Raw genomic sequence first — 14,261 nt, forward strand, 5'->3', positions numbered from 1 at the left:
GGCTCCGGCAGGTCCAGACTGACCTCATTTCCTCCCCACCAGACCCACCCCCTGCTCTGGGTCCCCTGGGGCAAATGGCCCACCCTGCACTGGTCACCCCATCCAGCCCTCCACCCCCACCCACCTTCCATTAGTAGCCCTGCCCTGGCTGCCTTCCTTTCCCGGCATCCTCCAGGATGCCTTCCTCTCGACCACCACTGCCTCCCCACCCCAGACCCTTCCCCACCTGCTCCTCCTTCCCGAGAACTGGTCATCTTGGCTCCCATTTTTCCCCAGCTGCCGGCCTGCCGAGCATCTGAGGAGGAAACCTTCCCATTTCAAAATCTGCTGCAGAATGAAGGCCAATGCCGGGAGCCCAAGGTCCTCTGCAGTCTGGTGACTTCTTTTCCGGCTCCACTGACCAGGATGCCCCTGCACGTGTGCCTGTGCTCTGGGTCCAGCCACGCCGGCCCCCTGTCCTCAGGTGACTAGCCCGGCACCTTCTGCCTTCAGATCTTTGTTCATGTGCAAGTGGCATTTCAGGGGAAAGGCTGAGTAGGTGGCAAAGAGGAAAAGCTGCTCCTGGCAGAGGGAATGGCACCCGAGAAGGCTCCCAGCTGGAAGAAAGCCTGGACATCTGGAGTGGCCGGCAGAGAGCAAGCCGGTGGCGCGAGGTCTGGGAAGGCCGGCAGGGAGCGGGGGCGCCTGGGTGCCATGATGGGCCTGAGACCTTGGCCACAAGGCCTCGGGGCGGGGCTGCTCAGGACAGCATTAGTCAGGTGCCCTCCCCGCCCGGTGACCCCCTGCCAGGGACGGAGCCTCAGGGATGGTTCACCAGGGTTCAGCAGAGCACCTGTCAGGTGCCAGGGGCCTGAGGAGGCACAAAGGTTCACGGCCCTTGCTCTCGAGAAACTCGAGAAACTCGAAACTCGCGGCCTCGGGGGGGAAGGATCGGGTTACAGAATGTAAGGAGCCTACATGAGGCGCCTGCCTCAACTCTGTCTCCACTGCCCTTGCTGCTTCCTCTGACCAGACCCTTCCCCCTGCCTCCCTGGCTGAGCCCCCTCCTCCTGCAGTTTCTATCAGAGGGTAGTCTTCCTCCAGGAAGCCGCCCCGATCCCATCTGCGTTAGGGGCTCATGCTTATCCCTCCTGCACCAGACTGTGTCCCAGACAATAGGGTCAGCACCACACCCACTTCTGGACCCCCCAGGGCCTGGCACGCTGGGGGCTCAGCAGGCAGTTAATAAAGGGAGGAAGAGGGGTGCCTGGGGGGCTCAGTTGGTTGAGGGCCCAACTCTTGGTTTCAACTCAGGTCATGATTCCAGGGTCGTGGGATCAAGCCCGGTGTGGGGCTCCACACTGAGTATGGAACCTGCTTAAGATTCTCTCCCTCTCCCCCACTGCCCCTCTCCCCCCTACCTGCCTGTTCTCTCTCTAAAAAATAAATTTAAAAACAAAAAAAAAAGGAAAGGAAGGAAGGAAGGAAAGATGAGCAGAGCACAGACTGATTCTCAGGAGGTGAGTGAGTGCAGATGGTTCTGTACATGTGGCCCCACCTGCGAGCAGCCCCTGCTGCCCCCCACGCAAACTCACCCCCAGGAACCCATCTTTGCTCTTGGTCATGGACTCCGGGATCAGAGGCTGGAATCGGGCTTCGATGGTGAGCGTCTCCTCACTGGGGTCAAGAGGCAGCTCCTCTTCCTCATAGCTGGCGGCCGGGGTTGAGCCTATGAGACATGGTCAGTCGGGTCACTGGAGAGGGGCCCTGCTCTCAGGCTGCAGGACCTCTCTTCTCGGGGAGATCCCACCACCCCCCAGAATGGCAGGTGATTGAGGGAGCCTGGCTTGGAGCTGGAGTAATAGTTAATAAACCAAAGTAACAACAAATAAGTATCACATTTCCATTTCACTGTAGCTCTGAGATGCAGAGAATACTGTTATTACCAACTCTATGTTACACATGAGAAAGTAGAGGCTCAGAGAGGTAAAGCCACTTCCCAAAGGTCACACAGCCAGGCAGTAGGGGGAGTCAGGATTCAAACCCAGGCTTGTTGTACTCTAAACCCACAATCAACCAGGACCCTCTTCTGAGGGCGCTGTGACCTCAGAGACTCGATTTCCTTAAAGGCTCAGGAACCAGATAAGCTAGGTTCGAATCCCACCCCTTACCAGCCATGCGATGTTTGGCCAGTGGCTTGTTATGAGGACTGGATGAGCGAATCCACGAAGCCTTAGCACCAGGTTTGGTACAGGGTGAACTTGTAATAAACTTGACCTGTGTTACTCCTACCAGGGGTTGCAGGGCCAGGGAGCCACGGAGCTAGGGCTCAAACTGAATTCTTCTGAGTCCATCCCGTGCTTTCTACCAGGCCAAGCAGGCTGCAGAAAGGCCATTCATGTCCCCTCTCCCTTTGTCCTGCAAACTGAGTCTGAGATGAACTTGGGGTTGGACCCACCAAAGGCAGCATCTGGGCAGGCGGCTGCCTCTCCCAGGGGCCGGGCTCCTAGCACCGAAGACAAGCTACTCTCTGGGGCTCAGAGAAGAGAGCACAGGGGCTCCAGGCTGAGGTCAGTTCCACCTCCTGGGTGATCTGGGGCAGATCTCTCAGCCTCTCTGGTTTTCCCACATGGGAAAGCGAGACCACGCTGCCACACGTGTCACTGCCACAGGGGCCTCATGAGGAAATGAATGCTTATCAGAGAGGCGCTCAGAACAGTGAAAGTGAGGAACAGAACCGTCCTTGACACCACCTTTGGTGTCAAAAGCTCCGAGGCCACAATGTCCTCAAGAACGCCAGTTTGGAAGAGAGGACACTTGCTTCTCCCTGGTTTTCTGGGTGGCCCTGTTTTCCCCTCTATAGAAGGAGAGGCTGGAGTGGCAGGAGCTGAACTTGATTTCTTAGATCTCTACCTCCCCAAGGCATACCAAGTCCAAGGCTTTCAAGTGTGGACGGAGTCATGATGAAGATTTAGGGAGAAATGAAGCCAATTTCAGAAGGGGTGACGGACAGCAGGGGAGGCCCTGGCCACCTCTAAGGAATAAGGCAGCGAGTAGAAGGGCTTGTTATGGCTGTGGTCCCCAGGCAGGGTCGTGGTACAGAGATGATGTGTGGCATCTGATGAACCGAGTGACAGACCAACTGGGTGCATCTGGAGCAATTCTTCACCAGGAATCATCAGAATCACCCTGGATGCCTTTTTAAACTACAGATGCCCCAAATCCTCCTCAAACCTACTGAGTCAGAATCCTGAGGGGCTGGGGTATCTGGGTGGCTCAGTCGGTTAAGTGTCCGGCTTCTGCTCAGGTCATGATCTCATAGTCCATGGGTTCGAGCCCTGTGTCCAGGCTCTGTGATGACCACTCAGAGCCTGGAGCCTGCTTTGGATTCTGTGTCTTCTCTCTCTGCCCCTTCCTTGCTCACGTCTCCATCTCTCTCTCTCTCTCAAAAAGTAAATAAACATTAAAAAAATATTTTCTTTTAAATAAAAAAAAAGAATCCCAAGGGGCTAGAATGTGGAAGCTACCCTTTTAATCAGCACTCCCCAGCAGCTCCTGATGCAAATCCCTGTTCTCAAGAACCAGTTATTCCTGCATTTGTAAGCCAATCCTGCAAAACTTTCCACAGAGCAATCTGGAAACCTCAGAAGAAGGGGATAATAGCAATGGGCAAGCTTCTTAGCCTGCCTGGCTTTTTCAATTCTTTTACTGTTATCACAGATAATTATTCATAACAATGTCCAGTATCTTACGACCTTATGGTTTTTTACATAAAAAGTTTTATTTCCAAACTTACAAGTAACTCATTACAGACAATTTGTAAAATCTTTAAGATATAAAGAAACTTAAACACACTCATAACCATGCCAACTAGACAGCCTGCTTCTATTTCCTGTGTGGATGTGATATTTTTGGCTTTATTTTATTTTTTGTTTTCCTGAAACTTGGTCCAGTTTTGCCCTCACAGTGGCCAAGGAGGTAATGGAGAGAGGGATTATTTTCCCCTGATGGAGAAATAGATATTTGTGGGGAAAAAAAAAAAAAAGGAGGGGGGGCCTGGGTGCCTCAGTCGGTTAAGCATCTGACTTCAGCTCAGGTCATGATCTCACAGTTCGTGGGTTCGAGCCCTGCCTTGGGCTCTGTGCTGACAGCTAGAGCCTGGAGCCTGCTTCGGATTCTGGGTCTCCCTCTCTCTCTGTCCCTCCCCTGCACACGCTCTGTCTCTGTCTCTCAAAAATAAATAAATGTGTAAAAAAAAAACCAAAAAAAAATTTTTTTTTTTTAATTTCTAGGAGAGAGAGAGAGAGAGAGAGACAGCGTGAGCAGGGGAGGGTCAGAGAGAGAGGGAGTGACAGACTCTGAAACAGGCTCCAGGCTCTGAGCTGGCAGTCAGCACAGAGCCCGACACGGGGCCCGAACCCACGAACCGCGAGATCATGACCTAAGCGAAAGTCGGATGCTTAACCGACTAAGCCACCCAGGCGCCCCCTTTTTTTTTAAAAAAAAAGAAAAAAAAAAGATTTATGTGAACAAAATTAACAGTGCCCTCAAGCCCAGCAAGCTTGTCATTATGAGGGAACCCGCTGTCTCTGTCCATAAAAAAGGACAAAGAGGTGGCTGTGCAGATCCTCAGGGAGCCTTTGCAGAATAAGAGGTCAAAGCAAGTCGCATGAGGCTGACCTGTTTACCTGCCCATCTGCTTGCACGACAGACCTGAATGTCACTGAGGGACACTGACACATGTCTGCTCCAGCAGATTCGCATTTCTCACCTGATCCTCCTCCTCTGGCGGGAACTGTGGTCACGGGGCCAGCAAGCGGCCCACCTCCCTGACCCAGCCTGAGACACGGAAAGCCCAGCACTGTGCCTTGGTGTTGGCTCACCCGACAGCAGCCAACATCTCTCCCCTGCCGTTCCCATCTACTGACCTCCTTACACCCACCAATCTGGATCCCAAGTTCAAGAAATGGGTGAGAAATGGACACAGCGGTTGGGGCGATGGTGAGACAATGAGAGGCATTTAATAATTCATTAGAATGTTTTAGCTCCTTATCTTTATATAAAAAAATAACTGATTACAATTAGGTAAAAATAGATCGCCAGGATGGGGTAGGAATCTGGCACCTAAGCAGAGGTGAATATTGAGTAATGCCAGGAAGAGCTCTTGTCTGTTGAACAGCTACTGTATACTCTGCAGATCCCGTCTCTCCCCCTCAAACCTGTGAACAGGTGCAGGACCTGGAGCCAGATGGCCCCGGCTCTGATCCTGGCTCTGTACCTCCCTGTGCCTCAGTCTCCCCACCTATAAACATGAAAATTATGACAGTGGCTACCCCGCAGGGCACTGTGAAGATTAAAGAGAGAACTCAGATGAAGTGCTTAAAGTCATGTCTGGAAGTGGTCAGGCAACGTTAACTAGTATATTTGCACCTGAGAACAGGCTCAGGCAGTACCAGAACAGCTTGCCCCAACCATCAACTAGAAGGTGTCCGAGCAGGGAGGAGGCCGGGGCTGTCAGGACCCATAATGTCCCTCTCCAGGTGGCCTTCCTGCTCAGAGCAAACACAGTGGCCAAGAAACTAAGGGCGGTGCCTCGGTGTCCCCCTCCCCAATCCCCAGCCTCTCCTGGTACCTGTCAGCTTCTCAGCAATGGGCTTGAACTCCTCTGGGCTGATGTACATATCCCGGTCTGTGTCCAAGGAGGAAAAGAGAAAGAGGCCCTCTGTCCCCAGGGACTTCAGTGCTGACTCCTGCTTGGGAGGAAAGGGGCTCCAGTGAGCACAAACTGAATCCCCAGCTGGGGTCCCAAAGAGGTGGAGGGGGCAACTCTGGGTTTGACAACTGGACACTTCCAGTCCACCCATTCAGATGTCACCTCTGCACACCCCATACCCCCAGTCNTTACAAGGAAAGTCCAAGCCCTATTCCAGCCCCTTCATGGTCCAGCTGGAAGGCCGTCTCTGCACATTTGCGGGGTAGGGCGGGCGGGGGGATCTACTTGTTCAAGGCCACATACAGGTGGTGCGGCCCTGAGACCCTCACCTGCTGGGCCCAGAAAGTACTCACCTGTCAGAAGAGGCCCTCCCAGCCCTTTGGGGTGTGGAAGAAATCCCTGGGCTGGTGGGGCTGGTGGCCCCTTGGCGCCGGCAAGGCAGGACTGTGACTTGCCAGCCACTCTCCCCTCTGCTGCACGTCGCATGGCCACAGGAGTGATTTTTCTAGAGAACAACCCTTGGCATGCTTGGAGGAGGACCCTGGGAATGGAGGCGGGTGGAGTTGGAAGAAATACTGTTGATCCGCCAGTGTCGGTACTTTTGGTTCCTGTCTCCGGGAACCTTCTTTCCCCCAGGGCCCTCTTCCATCCGTTCAAGGTCTCCAGGAGCGGGGATGGGGGGGATGGCTCTGTCTTCCCCAGGAGGGGGCAGCAGCTGCCGAAGCCTCTAGACAAGAACCCTGGCTGCGGAGACAGCTGCACCATCCTGGAAGATCACTGCCAGCCCCCGTGCACCTGCACCTGTCGGGCCCGCGGTGATGGAGGGATGGGACAGGTACCGAGCACCGAGCACCACTGTGCTGGACTCGGTGCTGCGTGCCTTAAGCTCTTAGCTCTTCTCAGGCAGCCCCGAGAGGTGAGGGTTGTTTGCCTCGTTTTTCAATTAAGGAGCCTGAGCTCAGGCACCCAGGTCTACCCGAGTCCAAATCTCCTGCCTGGCTGCCTTGCAGGGGCTGGGCCGGCAGAGGGGGCTGGGGGTGGAGGGGTGGGNCGCCCTTCATGGATAACCAGCTATGAGAGCGCCCTGTGGGCGGGGCGCGTCTTCCCAGAGCCCACACAGGACCTCACACATGCTGGGCGCCCCAGTGTCTTTTGACGAATGACTCCCAGGGACCAAGACTTGTAGGCCGGGGACCTAGCTTTTGCCCAGTGCTCTGGCCGCAGAGCCTCAGGGGGCCCCGCCGAGGGCCTGACATCTGCCGTTGGCTTCCGAAGGGTTCCAACTGTGTCCCTTCCAACTCATTACCGCTAATGTTTGGGGACTCCCTGCATTCGACAGATGCTATTAGAAAACCAAATTTTGCTCTATGAGGAAGCAAAACTAACAGAGCACAAAGCAGGTTGGGAGGGGAAGATTGATGAGCCAAGGCCCCTGGAAAATAAATGAGGGAAGTTTTCTTTGCCGGTGACTTTTATTTATCACACTTGCTTTTTGTTAAAGACACAGACCCCCCCCTCTGGTCTCTGCGGCCCAGGGCTGGGGAGATGAGCTGCTGGGGCTGGGAGGGCGCTGGGGTGAGGCGTGGGTTTGCAAGACTTGACTGAGGTCAGTGAGCCTCTGGCAAAGGGGCCAGTCTCGGGCCCCGGCTCTGGGAACCTGGCTCCGGGCCTTGGCAGTGGAGCAGGACTGGGCGTCCTGCTGGTGGCACCTTTCCCAGAAGGCTTGTCTCTAAACCAAGGACCTGGGCAAGGCAGGGCCTGGAGAGCCTGGGCCAGCGGGTGGTTCTGGTCAGGGGCGGTGCCGCACGGGCTTTTGGGCACCTTGTTTCTGGGCCATGAGTGGGCAAATGCACTTGAGGAAATGGAGGCATCTGGTGCCACCATAAGAGGAGCTTTACCTGCCTGGACCCCACGGGCCTCTCAAGCAACTAAGTGCCCGCTAGGGGTCAGGAACCAGTCTAGGCTCCTGGAGCAGAGAAGTGAAGACAGATGAGGTACTTCCTCTTTTGGAGCTAAATACCGTAGCAGGAAGAGGGAGGCAATAAACGCCCCAGAGAAGATAACTTTGGATAACGGTAACTACGAAGGGGTAAGTCAGGGTGGCACAGAGTGGCGTGGGGTCAGGCAGCTTCCCCAGGAGGTAGCATTTACGTGGCAGCCTGAGTAGAAAGAGGTCAGCTCCTGAAGAGCGAAGGATGGGCATCCCAGGCAGGGGTGCAAGTGCGGAGGCCCCGGAGTCGGAAACAGATTTGATGCGTTCAGGAAGCCTGGAGAAGGCAGAGCAGGCCGAGCGGAGGGAAGAGTAGGAAGGGCTGGTGACAGAGGCGGGGCCCAGGCAACAAGCTACATGTAGATATTACGGGAAACCATTGTAGGGTTTTAAGGGGGGGGGGGTGACATGTGAGTTGTTTTTCTTTTTCTTCTTTTTTTTAAATTAAGCTTTTTATTTTAATTTCCGTAGTTACCTGATTTGTCTTTAAAAAGACCTTTCTAGGGGCGCCTGGGTGGCTGATTCGGTTAAGTGCCTGACTTTAGATCATGACCTTGCAGTTTGTGAGTTCGAGCCCCGCGGTGGGCTCTGTGCTGACAGCTCAGTGCCTGGAGCCTGCTTCCGTTTCTGTCTCCCTCTCTCTCTCTCTCTGCCCCTCCTCCACTCACTCTTGTCTCTCTCTCTCTCAAAAATAAATAAACATAAAAAGAAAGAGACCTTTCTAATAGCCAGAAAGGAGAAACAACCCAAGTTTCTACTGATGAATGGATAACCAAAATGTGGCAGGCCCCCACAATGAGTATTTTTGGGCAATAAGAGGAACAAAGCACTGATATGTGCTACAACACAGATAAACCTCGAGGACATCATAGTAAAAGAAAGAAGCCAGACACAAAGACCACACACATATTGTAAGATTCCATTTATATGCAGTGCCCGGAAAGGCCAATCCACAGACGCAGAATGGAGGTTCATGTTTGCCTGGGAATGGGTGAGGGTAGCGAGTGTCTGCTAATGGGCACACGGCCTCTTTGGAATATAAATGTTCTTTGTGGATTTTTTTGCTTGTTTTTAATGTTCTTTTTTGTTGTTGTTGTTTATTTATTTGAGAGAGAGTGCAAGCAAACAGAAGAGGGGCAGAGAGAGGGAGAGAGAGAGAATCCCAGGCAGGCTCTGCAGAGCCCGATAAGGGGCTCAATCCCACGAACTGTGAGACCATGACCTGAGCTGAAATCAAGAGTCAGACGTGTAAGTGACTGAGCCATTCAGGCGGCCCTGGAGGATAAACGTTCTGACATTAGATTGGATGGTTGGACATCTATGGTGATGGTGGTACAGCCCTATGAATATACTACAAAAACACGAATTGTACGCTTTAAGTGGGTGAACTTTATCGCATACAAATCATATCCCCATAAAGCTGGAGTGGTTTTTTGTTTGTTTGTTTGTTTTATTAAGACCTTTCTGGATTCTGGGTGGAGACTAGACTGAGGGAGTGAGGAGGCTGGTTCAGTCTCCCAGCCCAAAGACGACAGGGCCTTTGGCTGGGTGGGCCACACGGCCCGTGTCGGGTGGATGGTGGTGCCATTCCCGAGGTGGGAAAGCCTGAGAGGCCCTGGCTGCTGTGTGGCCATGACGCTGAGCCACCACGTAGAACGCCACGTGGAGGTGTCAGAGAGAGAGCCTGTGCGGTTTATAGGGACCATAGACTTGTGAGTCGCCAGCCTACAAATGGCACCAAAGGCTACAGGATTCAATGGGATCACTGAAGGAGAGGGAAGAGGCCTTTGGTTTGCGTGGCCTGGGCAGCTGGTATGTGGCCACAGATGTGGCTGCGCCTTGGAGCTCTGCGTGGCTTTGGCCAGATCCACAGGCACAGGGCAGATGCTGCGATTAGCCAGAACATAGATGAATTGTTGGGAGGCTGGTGGGGGGGTCACAACAGCCTTTGGCTAGGCTCTCGTCCTGTCCAGGCAGGGACATTTGTTCCCTGGGGTCAAGAAAGGCCTGCCTGTAGGGCTCTGTCCACACGGACAGCTTTATTCTCAGCACGATGGGCTCAGGGGCCCTGGGTCGCCTAGTGGGGCTGCCACTAGCTTGTTAGCCCAGCGGTTCTGACCCCGGTCAAGGTTGAGTATCCCCGGGCTGCAGCGAGTGGTAGCTGAGTTTTCCTGGGCGGGGGGTTTTGGAGAGCTGAGCAGTGAATGCCAAATCCCAAAGAATTTTTCCTTTTTATAAAAACACCCTTCCTCAGGGGTGCAGGGTGGTTGAGTATCTAACTTCAGCTCAGGTCATGATCTCCCAGTTTGTGGGTTCGAGCCCCGCCTTGGGCTCTGTGCTGACAGCTAGAGCCTGGAGCCTGCTTCGGATTCTGTGTCTCCCTCCCTCTCTGCCCCTCCCCCACTTGTGCTCTGTCTCTGTCTCTCTCTGTCTCTCTTTCAAAAATAAATGAACATTAAAAAATTTTTTTAAATAAAGAAAACACCCTTCCTCCAATCCTGTTGCTCATTCAGGACTGGAGGCTGAGCCTCTCAGATGCAAAGAGAGCCGAGTTTCGTGCAAGCCACAAAAAATGAGTTTGAACACTGGGCACCTTCAAATGGTTAGTGTCAGGCCTAGGAAGATGGTGGCAGGTTAACAGCCCCGAGCTCTGCTCCTCATGTCTGTTTTGAACTGTGGCCAGGGCCAAGGAGAGAGCAGGGGTCGGGGCGATCAAGCTCCCGGTTTGCCCAGGATGGAAGGGTGCTGAGGCAGGGGGCTACTCAGTTTGAAAAGCAGCAGAGGGGCGCCTGGGTGGCTCAGTCGGTTAAACATCAGACTTTGGCTCAGGTCATGATCTCACGGTTTGTGAGTCTGAGCCCTGCATCAGGCTCTGCTGACAGCTTGGAGCCTGGACCCTGCTTTGGATTCGGTGTCTCCCCCGCTCTCTGCCCCTCCCCCGCTTATGCTCTCTCTCTCTCTCTCTCAATAATAAATAAACATTAAAAAAAATTTAAAAAAGGAAGAAAGAAAAGCAGCAGAGTCCTGGGCAAGCGGGGATAAGCGGGTCCCCCACCGAGGGAGGGTGTATCTCAGAGGGCCTGTGGGGCGCTTAGTTGTGCGCTTCAGAGGTTTTAGCCACAAAGCAGTAGAAAAGGGATTTATGATGGCCAGACAGAAAAATATAAGAGCCCTTATTATATGGCAGATAGGTTGTTATAAGTTGTCTCATATAAATTAAACAGAAAACTTAAAGACTAAGAAGAGGGGTGCACCTGGGGGGGCTCAGTTGGTTAAGCATCCAACTTTGGCTCAGGTCATGATCTCACAGTTCGTGGGTTCAAGTCCCACATCCGGCTCTGTGCTGACAGCGCATAGCCTGCTTCAGATTCTCTGTCTCCCTCCTTCTCTGTCCCTCCCCCACACTTTCACTCTCTCTGTCTCAAAAATAAGTAAACATAAAAAAAAAAAAAAAGACGAAGAGGGAATTCAAAGGCTCTGTGTGCCTGAAATCTCTTCTGTGGTGGAAGAGACCCACAGAGTTTTCTTTAGGGATGGCAGGTTTTGAGGGAGAGCAGCAGCAGGGGCGGGGTAGGACTCTCTGAGTGCTGGAATGTTCTCTATCTTGATGGCGGGGAGGCTACATGAACGTGTACACAGGTGAACATTCCTGCAGCTGTACACTCAAGATTAGTGGCCTTTACACACCTGACTGTCTACACCGTGGCTCAGTCAAAAAGTTCTTTTAAAAAAAAGTTTCATTTAAAGGCTCAAGGGAGGGGCGCCTGGGTGGCTCAGCTGGTTAAGTGTTTGACTTCAGCTCAGGTCATGATCTCATGATTCATGGGTTTGAGCCCCGTGTCTGGCTCTGTGCTGACAGGTGGGAACCTGGAGCCTGCTTCAGATTCTGAGTTTCCCTCTCTTTCTCTGCTCCTCCCCTGCTCATCCTCTCTCTCTGTCTCACGAATAAATAAACGTTGAAAAAAATTTTTTAAAAAAAGGCTCAAGGGAAATACGGGACTAATTTAAAACATAAAAGTCGAATGAAGGAAGACACGGTGATTGAGCTGGAGGGAGGAAGGGTTTCCTTAAGAGGAAGGTCAAAGACGGGGAGACAAAGACAAAAGGGGAGAGGAGGCACAGGGTCCTGACCTCTGGACATATTTGTTCTTCAGTAGGAGGGATCCCGGAGACACTGCAGAGCGAGAGAGAGGCAGGACCTCAGAGAGCAGGTCAGATGTTTTCCCCAAGCAGCAGGGGACCGTGGGCCGCACGGGAGGGCCCCTGAGGCCGCTGTGGGTGCCAGCAGTCAGGGTGGCCTCCGTGGTGCTCAGTTGAGCCTTGGGCAGGGGAGGTGCTGAGGCCACATGGTGACTGTAGGTGGGGAGCCTCATGCTGGGGGCACGTGTGGAGTCAGAGCCCTGCGGGGAGTGCTGGAAAGGTGACCAGGGCACAGGGCAGGGCGTGCGACCAGGAGACATGGGGTGGCTCCAGGCCCGTGCAGGACGCTCCGTGGGAGGCCGTCTCCTGGTTAGAATTACCCATGGGGTGGAGGTCAAGGGAGACATGATGCCTGGGACTCAGAACTCATGGGCATCCTACCTGCCACAGATCCAGAAGATTCCAGAGAGTAAAGAGAAGGCCCCCAGGGCCGGAAAACAGCCTTGGTTCTGCACGTGCTGGCAAAGGACAAGGGCCGTCTTAGGAAGCAGCTGCTGTTTTCAGGGGCACAGCGGGACCTGCTGGACAGAGGGGAGGAGGTGCGGGAGCAGAGGTCAGAAGAGGAGCCCGGGGGCCTTGAAATCTCCTGCGCAGCTCACTCCCGCTCCCGGAAGGGGCCCAGGGCCCAGCAGAGCTTGGCCCGAGGCAGGAGGCCCCTGCTCTCTCCGTGCTCCTGGGGGAACCGGTTTCAGAAGCTTCTGCTCAGGAACCTGAGAACAGTTTCGGCTGAGACAGATGTGAGGGCAAGAGGCATCCCGAGGGCCTCCCCCCGCCCTGCCAGAGTCAGAGGACACTTTCAAAATGCAAAGTAGGTCATCTCCTGGCCCTACTTTAACCTCTTCCCTGCATCTTGCTGCTCAGACTTGAATCAGCCTCTGCCCCGGCCCTCGAGGCCCTGCAGGATGGAGCCCTGTCCCTCCGGCTTCCTCTGACCCTCGGGACGGCGACCCGCATTCGCCTGCGGCCTTCCCCCTCCTCGGGTTCGCCACTACTTCCTACCTCTGAGCCTTTGGGTCCTCTGTTCCACTGCCCGGAATGGTCTGTTACACAGGTCCGCTGCCCCGGGGGGCATCCCTGACCTCCCCATCTCCAGTGTTCCTCTGTCACTCTCATATGTCCCCTGCCCGTGGCCTCCCAAGCATTTACCTCCGTCTGCACCCACCTTACTGACGTGTTTGCACTTCTGTCCCGGCCCCGCCCTGCCACTGGTCTGGAAGCCCCACGGGGGACAGGAACCTTGTCTGTCGTGTTGAAGCCGCAGTTCTAGCACCGTCCCCATTGCCCAGCAGAGATGGTTCATGGCCACTTGTGGAATTATGAAGCCTGCCTGGAGGGTTCTGGAACGGTGGCCTGAGCGGCAGCGATGAGCCCCATAACCTGCAAAGGACTGGGGGTGGGGCCTGAGAATTTGCATTTCTAACAAGCTCTCGGGGGCTGCTCAAGCCTCAGACCTGGCTTCCATACTCCGGGAACCACCGATCTAATGACTGGCCAGTGCTGGATCATTCTGTGGGCCGAGCAGAGCCTCCCGCCCTTGGTGGCAGGAGTCCTCCCTAGGGACTGGCGACTGGGGCGAGGGGCTCCTGCGGGTCGGGGCAGGAGGGTCCCGGTGCCTCCCCACAGGGAGACTACAAGGCTGGCCAATAAATCCAGAGCCTGGGGAGAGGGAGGCTGAGGTGTGTGCACCTGCCTGCACGTGTGTGTGAGAAGCCTTTCCCTCTACTCAGCCCCTCAACCGGGGACGTCCCCACTTGGTGAGTGGCCTGAGTCTCCTCTGTCTCCACGGGACAAGGGGTGGACCCACCAGCGGGTGAACTGGGTGAACCCTGACACTCCTATCATTTTACCCAGGGGAGGGGTCACCACACCGCCCAGAGGGCCGCTGGGCCTGTGAGCTCACACTCCACCTGTCTGGGACCTTGCTGTCCCACGGTGGGAAGAGCTCCCGTTCTCCCACCCCACACACTTTCTGGAATCTACAGTCAGCCCATAGCCCAGACAGCTCCCAGAGCCCTTGCAATGCAACCGATCATCACCCCCCACCCCATTCCCAGTTGGCTGGAACTCGTGGGAGTTCCAGCACATTTGTTGCTGCCTACAACATGTTGGGGGTCCAAAGGTGAGGACAAGGTCCCCGGGATCTATCGGGGAGAGGCTCATGCAAACCCGTGTCTGCCCCGGAAAAGGAGTTTTAAAGCCTGTTTCAAGGGAAGGGCAGGAAGAGATCCAGGAAGGCTTCATGGAGGAGGTGACATGGAGGGCAGCCTGGAGGAATTTAGTAGGCATACCTGGGGGGCGGGAGGGGCCAAGGACAATCCGGGTAAGAGGCCCAGGGCTGGAAATGCACGGAAGTATGTGACATTGTATACAGTTCCAGTT

The 14,261-nt window shown here is 54.5% G+C and overlaps 1 protein-coding gene across 2 annotated transcripts in view; it reads right to left on the bottom strand.

Moving 5' to 3' along the window:
• Positions 1-12,578, bottom strand: part of SELENON (selenoprotein N) — a 23,297-nt gene extending 10,719 nt beyond the window's left edge. The window contains exons 1-4 of one of the 2 annotated variants that reach the window (XM_077775493.1): positions 12,264-12,578; positions 6,046-6,233; positions 5,612-5,729; positions 1,575-1,708 (exon numbers count right to left, since the gene is read on the bottom strand). In XM_077775493.1, the coding sequence (XP_077631619.1) occupies positions 1,575-1,708; positions 5,612-5,660 (183 nt within the window). In that variant the 5' untranslated portion in view covers positions 5,661-5,729; positions 6,046-6,233; positions 12,264-12,578. Of the gene's footprint in view, positions 1-1,574; positions 1,709-5,611; positions 5,730-6,045; positions 6,301-12,263 lie in introns of those variants that run through there. The other variant, XM_077775494.1, reaches the window with a different exon arrangement.
• Positions 12,579-14,261: the final 1,683 nt, after the last annotated feature.

Source organism: Crocuta crocuta, unplaced genomic scaffold (assembly GCF_008692635.1).
Source record: "Crocuta crocuta isolate KB4526 unplaced genomic scaffold, BGI_CrCroc_1.0 scaffold127, whole genome shotgun sequence".
In the NCBI taxonomy this organism is placed as follows: Eukaryota; Metazoa; Chordata; class Mammalia; order Carnivora; family Hyaenidae; genus Crocuta; species Crocuta crocuta.